The 8592-nt window shown below is 31.7% G+C and overlaps 1 protein-coding gene across 1 annotated transcript; it reads right to left on the bottom strand.

Moving 5' to 3' along the window:
* Positions 1-2953: 2953 nt before the first annotated feature.
* Positions 2954-4619, bottom strand: LOC137817049 (serine/threonine-protein kinase UCNL). Its single transcript, XM_068620264.2, has one exon. It carries the CDS (start codon positions 4359-4361, stop codon positions 3153-3155), a length of 1209 nt encoding a protein of 402 aa, XP_068476365.2. The 5' UTR covers positions 4362-4619; the 3' UTR covers positions 2954-3152.
* Between the last annotated feature and the right edge of the window lie 3973 nt (positions 4620-8592).

Raw genomic sequence — 8592 nt, 5'->3', positions numbered from 1 at the left:
CTATACTTCAATAAACCACACATACAAAAAATCTACAATGTATGTACCTTATAGATCGTAACCAGACTTCCTTATTTATAATAAATATACATCTCCAACACACTCTTCATCAGAATCTGACAACTCTTACACATAAAACTGTATAATTATAAGTAATTTAATAATATTTTTTTTATATAAAAACTTTTATGTTAAGCATCATTATATAACTTGACATCTCAGTTAGGTTGACACCTCAAACCTTAACAATCATCTTCCATCACATAAGAAAAATATTATTAAAAAAAATAAAAAAATACAAAAAATATGCGAAGATTAAATCAAAATCTATATGCTAACAAAAATGATACATAGATAAACTATACCTATTTATAAAAAATTCTAAAAATCGACGGGATAAAAACAATAACAAATCATTTAGTAGGTCAAATAACTCTTACTATAACATGCTTTAAAAACTCGAAGGTTGCATCAACAATACAAACTATTGTAATATCGAATATTTGAGGGGGGAATTTAAAGTATTGTTTTAAAGCATAGTTATTGGGAGTATTTTTCTTTACAAAAGAAAAAAGAATATGATGCCTGTGCTTTTTCAAAGAATTAAATATGTGCCAATCTTACCTCCCACCCCTGTTTTTCTACTTTCACATTTCTAATGTTTTTGTACCCTTTCTTAATATTACTAATCAAGCAGTTCCTTGGAGAACAATTTGTTCTTAAACACCCTTTAAGATTCTACATTAGAGGTATAAGATGAAGAAAACAATATATAATTCACTGTATGATATAATTTTTTTATCAGAATAAATAAATAATATACAATAAAAAATTAAAATAAAGATAAAGACATATATATATATATATATATATAAATTATGAAAAATTCAATAATTTTATTTCAAATGTATTTTTTCTGGTAGTTGAATTGGCTATGTATTGTTTTTTATTACATATTATCTTGATTATCTAATTCAAAAAATAATAATAATAAAAGAATGTATTATATGTAATAAATTATTAGTAGTATAATATTTTTGTCCTGCAAATATGACTTGAACAACTTAATGTTAATCTTATGTTAATTTTAGATATAAAAACAATAAAGAACATTTCAACATGTTAATATTTGTAGCAAATTAAATAAGATAATAAAGTAAAAGTGTGAAAAAATAAAATAAAATAGACAAAGACTATATAAAACAAGTTATCATTATAACTCATATGTGAATCAACTTTAAAAATCATACCCAAGAAAATTATTAAATAAAAACCAATTTTAGAGATAAAAAATAATTAGTTGTTATAATAACTAAATTAAAAATTATTTTAAAAATAAATAAAAAAATTGGTTTCTAAATTGGTTTCTATTATTGTTAAATAATTTCTAAATCTTGTTAGCTAATTAGATACCAATTTAAAAACTATTTAATAATAATATAAACTAATTTAGAAACCAAAATTTTTTTAGTCTCTAAAATTGGTATTTAATTTAATAAATAATTAATTTTTATCTCTAAAATTGATTTCTATTTAATGATTTTCTTATAATGTCAATCCAACAATTAAATTGTAAAAACAATAGATTTTAAAATTTATATTTGTTACTACTATTAGTTAAGCAATTTCTTCAAAACAAATATATTCTTTTAAGAGTTTACATTAGGAGGGATGAAAGTAAGAAAAAAAAAACAGTAAAGACTTTAAGATATAATAAAAAAATAGAGAAAAACATCAATAATGAAATAGAGTAATTTTACGCTGATGTTAGTAGAAATAATAAATTTGTTAAATATTAAAATAATTACTAATAAGAATAATACAATTAATAATAAAAAAATTATAAAATTTAGAAAAAAAGAAAAATAATTATACACTCATAGTATAGAACGATCTTATACAAATATTTAAGAAAAAAAAATCTTCATACTCTGTAGAAAAAAACACAAAATCATCATATTATATAAATTTATTTATATAGTAATCACATCGATAAAACCAATTTGTATTTTATAAGTTACTCTCATTTTATAAGTAGATTTTATAAAATTATATTGGATTCAAAGTTTACTTCTAAAAATTGTATCATAACCATTTAAAATATATATTATTGAACATATAAAATTGAGTTAGACTAAAATTCTCTTCGTATCATCCTAACCTACTTGATTTTTTAGCGAGATGCGAGTATTCGAATCCTGTCCATAATCCAAGATAGTCAATATTTACACGAATGTCGTGATAAAATTAAATCGGTCATAGGACGATCTCTCAAACCAGTCACGACCCACAACTAATCCATATTGTGCTAGAATTTCCAAAACTTAAATTAAATTCTATATAAATGTTGCGTCTAACGAGACGGTTGAGTACAAATAAAAAAGAGTGAAAATTGAAAAATATTCATTTGTATTTGAACACATATTTGTATTTAAACACATAAGTATAAGTATAGTATTATTCTTTGCTGACTCTTTGGTAACCAACGAAGAATAATAAGAGACTCATTGGATGAGAACAATAATATTTTTTATAAAAATATTTTTTAATTAATTATTAATGTTTATCACTATGAAACATTGAAGAAAGAGGAATACATAGATCGTACATAAATTAAATATTTATATTCGATAGGTATCCATCATGGAATATATAGACAACTCGACGGGTATCCCTCATCACCTTTATATTCGAACTCAAAACTTATCACAAGAAAATGAAATTTTATAAGCAAAAAAAATAAATATAAATATTGTTGCACAAATATTTTTATATAAAAGTGTCGTAATCTTCTCTTTGAATGGAACAATTATATTGAAATGTCATTGGTATAATGAATAATATATTAGAAATATAATAAAAGATAATTAGATTATTATTATTTTTTATTATATATTGAATAGAAGAATATTTAAAATTTTACTCTCTTGAAAAATAAAATCGTAGATGGGAGTGAAACACAAAAAAATATTTGACATATAAACAACAATATCTTACAATTGTATATGTACTTTCTAACTATACAAAAACCATATGGTGGCAGTAAATTCTGAGTAACGCGGTTTCTTTGCATTCTACACCGTTATTCATTGATAGAAATTTAAAGAGTTAAAAAGAATAGCTAGCTAGGTCTACCACCTCCCGCACGTGCGTCAGAATTCCGGTAAAGAAACATTCTTCTGAAACTCAAACGACGGTGACCGTAACGGCGAAGGCGGCAAAGACGGCGGAGATTTCAAGCTCTGGAAGTATCCCCTTATGTCGAGTCCGTCGGCGAAAGGCATCGTGACGTCGTCTCTTGAAGGAATAAACGGCGGCCGCATAACCTCCGTTAGTAGGTCCCACTTAACGCCTCTGAAGAACTCGTGCTCCTTGATCTCGGTGGCGCCGCGAACATAACCCAAACGCTTGGAAGGGTCCTTTTCGAGCAACTGAGAGATTAGGTCCGTCAACGCTGTTTTCTTCCCAACAAACTCCGGCGTCTTCAACAACACGTTGCGAAACGTTTCCTTGCGATTCTTCCCCTTGAACGGCGTCGTTCCGTAGACCATCTCGTGGGCGAGGACGCCGAGGGCCCACCAGTCGACGGCGAAGCCGTGCCCCTCGCCTCGGAGGACCTCCGGCGCGATGTACTCCTCGGTGCCCACGAACGACTTCGAGCGCTCGAAGCTCAGCGCGGCGCGGCGAGCGGCGGGGGTGACTCGGGCGGACTTGGGGGCCTTGGCGAGTGGTGCCCAGCGGAAGTTGCGGCGGGGCTTGCGTGGAGCGGTGTCGGGAATGTGGGATTTGGAGGGAGAAGTGTTGGTTTTGGTGGGAGAGAGGGTTCGGGAGAGGTCGAAGTCGGTGAGGGTGACGTGGCCAGATTGTTGGATGAGGACGTTTTCGGGTTTGAGGTCGCGGTATGCGATGTGCATGGAGTGGAGGTGGTGGAGGGCGCAGAGGATCTCGGCGAGGTAGAAGCGGACGACGGCGGGGGAGAATACGTGGTCTGTTTGGCGGTAGCGGAGGTGGTTGAGGTCGCCGCCGGGGCAGTAGGGGACCGCCCAGCCCATTAAGTTGTTGGACTCGAAGGAACCCAATAGCGTGGGGAGGAAGGGGTGCGATAAGCGAGAGAGAACGGTGATTTCCCAGTGGGCGCGGCGAGCGCCGTCGTGGAGGGATGCTGATTTGTCAACGACTTTGAGTGCCACATGGTGGGAGTTGTGTTGCACGAGAAACACGGTGCCCATGGCTCCTTTGCCTAAAACTTTCAGTGCCTTAAGGTTGTTCAGGTCAAGTTCCTCTGCCATTTCGTTAAGAGAGAGAGAGAGAGATGGAACAACCTCGTTTGTTTTTGTTTGATCCACCCTTGCTGCTGCCATTAGCCTTTTATAATAATGTTGTTGTACTGTTGTATGCGGATTTACTTTTGTTTCTTCTGTGCACTACACTGTTCTCTAATGTTACTCCCATCACAACCTTTTTTAATCATTAATTCTTCATTTAGTGATTATAGTCATTGTTATGGTAAGAAGGTCATCCAGGACAACAACAACATTCAAATGTAAATGTATGAATCTAAATGTTATGTAACTACTTTTACATTTGTTTTCTGAAATAAACAATCTGCTATTTATTCCGTCGAAGCTCGAGATTAGAGTGTGATTATAATTGTTATAGAGTGGTTTTTAGTCCTAAAGGTCTTCCTTCTTTTTTTGTTAGTTTTTGTCGTTCTTAGCTTTCTGTTTCTCCTTTCTCCTCTCGGTTGTCTGATAGTACAACTGAAATGATACATGCAGAAGACACTTTGACAATCAAGTCAGTCAGGGTGTCGACATTCAATTGTCAGAGTACTGTAAATAATAAACCCTAAATAATAACGTACCTGATTTTTGGAATTTGTGTTATTTAATTATCTTAATGAGTCTTCGTTGGTGGGTCAGATTAGAAGATTGATTCATGTTTGTTTAAGATAGTGCTAAACGACTCTTAATTATGGACTAACCTTCCTGACTTAGTCAATTCATGGTTTGTCATCGTGAGTCGGTCGGCCTCGTGTCATCGCATGACCTTCTTATCATGATCAAGTGGTTGAGTTCCTAACCGAGAACAAGACCAACGAAGATGTATGATTAAGTGAAAGAGTTTAACATATGAATGGGTGGTCACACGTGTGATGAGACATAAGCAAACAAAAGTAATTTAGAAATAGCAGTAAACAGTGATAACAAAATGAATTGGCCGTACGGTAGTCACATGGGAGCTTGAATACCCTGTGCTCTTGCTTCATGTTGGAACCTTGTCATCCATTCTTTTATTGGATTTCTTTCTTTAATTAATGGAACAGAACATTTCACTCACACTTCCTCATGCTCCTCTCAATTATTAATTACCACTATCTCAATAAATCATACACTATATCTTTCAAATATACGATTTGCCCTCTCTCTTGCACTTATCAAATTGACTTTCCATTCATCAAATTTAGGTACATGTACGTAATTTATTATTTGCTACAACAAGTTTTCCACTCAGACCCCTTCTTTTGTACTCACACCCTTCATTGGTAATCAATTATACATCATAATTCAATGTTCTTTGTCCTTTTCAATTCCATAGATCTTTATCATAAAACTTTTTATTCTTATCTGATATTGTGCTGTTAAGGTTCCTTAGTTGTATGAAATTTAATGTACGGCAAGACCCTGCACGAATGCGAATTTTTAAATGGGTCGTGTATGGTTGGTACCTTAAAAATGAGTAAATAATGTGGAGTGGCATGGCCCTGTTGATGATGAATTAGGTGGTTGATGGTGAATTAGTGATGGGTTGATTGTCAAAAGTGTAGGCTTTGTGGCAACATAAAAGATGTTGAGATGCAAAAGATGGCATATAAATATGGTTGAAACAGATGAAAGGGTAGACAAGTGGAGGACAACATCATTATGCTTCCTTTAACATTGAATTGACAATATCATTTTCATTTTTCAAATCTTCTACTCCAAACTCTGATCTTGGGATCAAAGATATTTACCCAAAGGAAACCACACGTATGAAACAAGTTATAAAGCATCAATTTTCTCTTTTTGTAGTTCAGTGATGAGGACTTGCACAATAACGTGGAATCGTAATTTGGGTAGAAGTTGGGTGATCTTCCGTTGGATAATATGCTTCGTAACATCAACCACCAACTACTAAAAAAAAGGTGTAGAAATGAAAATAGGAATGTTTTAATCTAGCTGTAGTTGGTGGTTTCACTTATTATTCCTACTCTATCCAAAACTTATTCTACTAACTCTTCAATATGTAGTCATAAAATTAAAAAAAAAATGATATAATTTTCTTGTACGTGTCATAACAACTTTGTTAATCGGAAAAATGGATTGGAATTTCGCATGTATAGTGATATTCGATATCTTTTATGTTGTTCCTCACAAATACATCAACATAACATCACATAATCTTACAACTTCTAATATAATGTGTTATGTGTTCTCGTCGAAATGAGGTTAATTGATATTCAGGTGGGTTCCGAGTGGTCTATGTTCAAACTCTAGTGATTCAACTTGCAAGGAATGAGGAAAGCATCAAATGATATGAATATAGTAAGTATTATGTCAAGATTTGGGTTAAGATTACTTCCTCTGAGTGGTCATCTAAGTCTTTATGAACTTTGACACTTGATTTCTCTAGGTTTTAATGTGACATATTATATTATCGTCTAATAAAATCTGAATATCTGTATATAAATCTGAGTATTCTATCATATAATTAGGGCATTTATATAATATAATAAAAAATATTACGTAAATAAATCAGAGCATTTATGTAATATAATCAAAAATATTGTACAAGTATTCAAAGACATCGAGATAGATACAATGCGTTAATAAGATTAATCCCATAATATTACATGATGATAATTTCATAGAAATTCAACAATAATAGTCTCATAAATCTTGATTAATTTTATTACATCATTAGTTTTCCAACTTAAACTTGATCAATATATGTTCCATCTAGAATATATATATATATATATATATATATATATATATATATATATATAAATAAAGATATGAGATTATGATTACAAAACGGTTTATAACCACTCCTCATATATTTTGATAGATGCTTTCTAGATTTTTAAGAACATATATGTTGAAGGAATCCACAGATCGAATATTTTACAATTTGTAGCAGACGTGGTATAAGATACGGGATAAACAGATATGGACTCAATAACTCCATTATCATACAAACCAATACTTAAAGTGATCTTAACCTATATTTTAGAAATACCCTTTCCAAAAAAAAGAATTCTGAATATAGTTTGCACCTCTAACTATTATTTCGAATTGTGTTTCCAATACTTTTGAAAACACGAATCTAGAAGCCCATGTTTCTTTTTCTTAACACATTCCCAATTATGTCTTCAGGAAGCTTCACCATTTCAACTAACAGAACCATCTAAAGACAACCTTCTATACCTGAAACCACCTACCCCAAGCCTCAATGACTTAGACAAACCACCGTGACCTCCACCAACCCTTGCCGGAATAATCTCTTCCAAGGTTCAACAACCACCATAGAACAATGTCTCCATGGAGGAGAATGTTTAAAATAAAAGTCGGATGGACAAAACTAGAATTCCAAAAAATTATGGGGTGCAGTTAGAAATTAATAGGGTGCGGGAATAAATACTTTATTTTAAAATTAAATCAATAGTATGCAAGCTCAAACCCACAATACACCTAAGAACATTTCTTTGCGCACCCACGATTTCCACCTGCACCCTAATGGGGTTGGAAAAAAACCATTGTACCCTTAATTAAAAATAAATAAATAACCATATTTCCTTAGCCTTTTCATGTTTTTCATTTCTTTATTAGTCTGAAATGTGTTTTTTTTTCTTTTGAAACTTATTCCAGATTACAGGAGGAAAGGTTGTTTCTTTCTGCAATAGCTTCTTGTGCCATTCCTATAATTTTTTGTGATAACCTATAGTTTTTAAAATACTAAAAATACCCTTTATTCTATTGATTTTTTGATTTTAGAATAGGTGATTTGAAAAAAATAAATTAGATTATAGAATTTAAAAAGTATTTTCATATTGTAAATACCATCTGAATTCTATAATTTATAATTAATTTCTTTTAAAAAAATTATAGATTATAGAATCTAGAAAGTTAAAAAAATACATTATGAACTATAAAATCCATTTTTTTTTTAAGAATGAAATGGTCTTTTTGTTCAACGCCAGGAGAAGGCAATTGCTTTCTGCATCCAACACTTTTGACCCTGCACCCAACATAATTGCAAAAATTTCAAATATACCCTTTATTTTGGAAATAAAAATCCAGAATTGAAAATATTGCATTATGGAAAAGTAGATTCGGAAGAGATTATTGTGTTATGGATATAAAAATCCGGGAAAAAAAAATCAAAATCTCATTATAGATAAAAAAAAATCAGAACTGAAAATAATACATTTCAAAATATTTATCCGGAAGAGATTATTGTATTTCAGAAAAAGGAGTCTGGAATGTAATTTTATATGTACTCCATTTGTTTAAGGGCATTTTTGTCTTTTTTCCTGTAATTGGGTGCAGT

The sequence above is a fragment of the Phaseolus vulgaris genome, chromosome 5, assembly GCF_051622355.1.
Source record: "Phaseolus vulgaris cultivar YP4 chromosome 5, ASM5162235v1, whole genome shotgun sequence".
In the NCBI taxonomy this organism is placed as follows: domain Eukaryota; kingdom Viridiplantae; phylum Streptophyta; class Magnoliopsida; order Fabales; family Fabaceae; genus Phaseolus; species Phaseolus vulgaris.
Note: the sequence above shows the minus strand (reverse complement) of the source record. Positions and strands in the feature narration are given on the sequence as shown.

Coding starts and splice junctions, on each gene's coding strand:
- LOC137817049 (XM_068620264.2), bottom strand. CDS start 4,361: ATGGCAGCAGCAAGGGTGGATCAAACAAAAACAAACGAGGTTGTTCCA.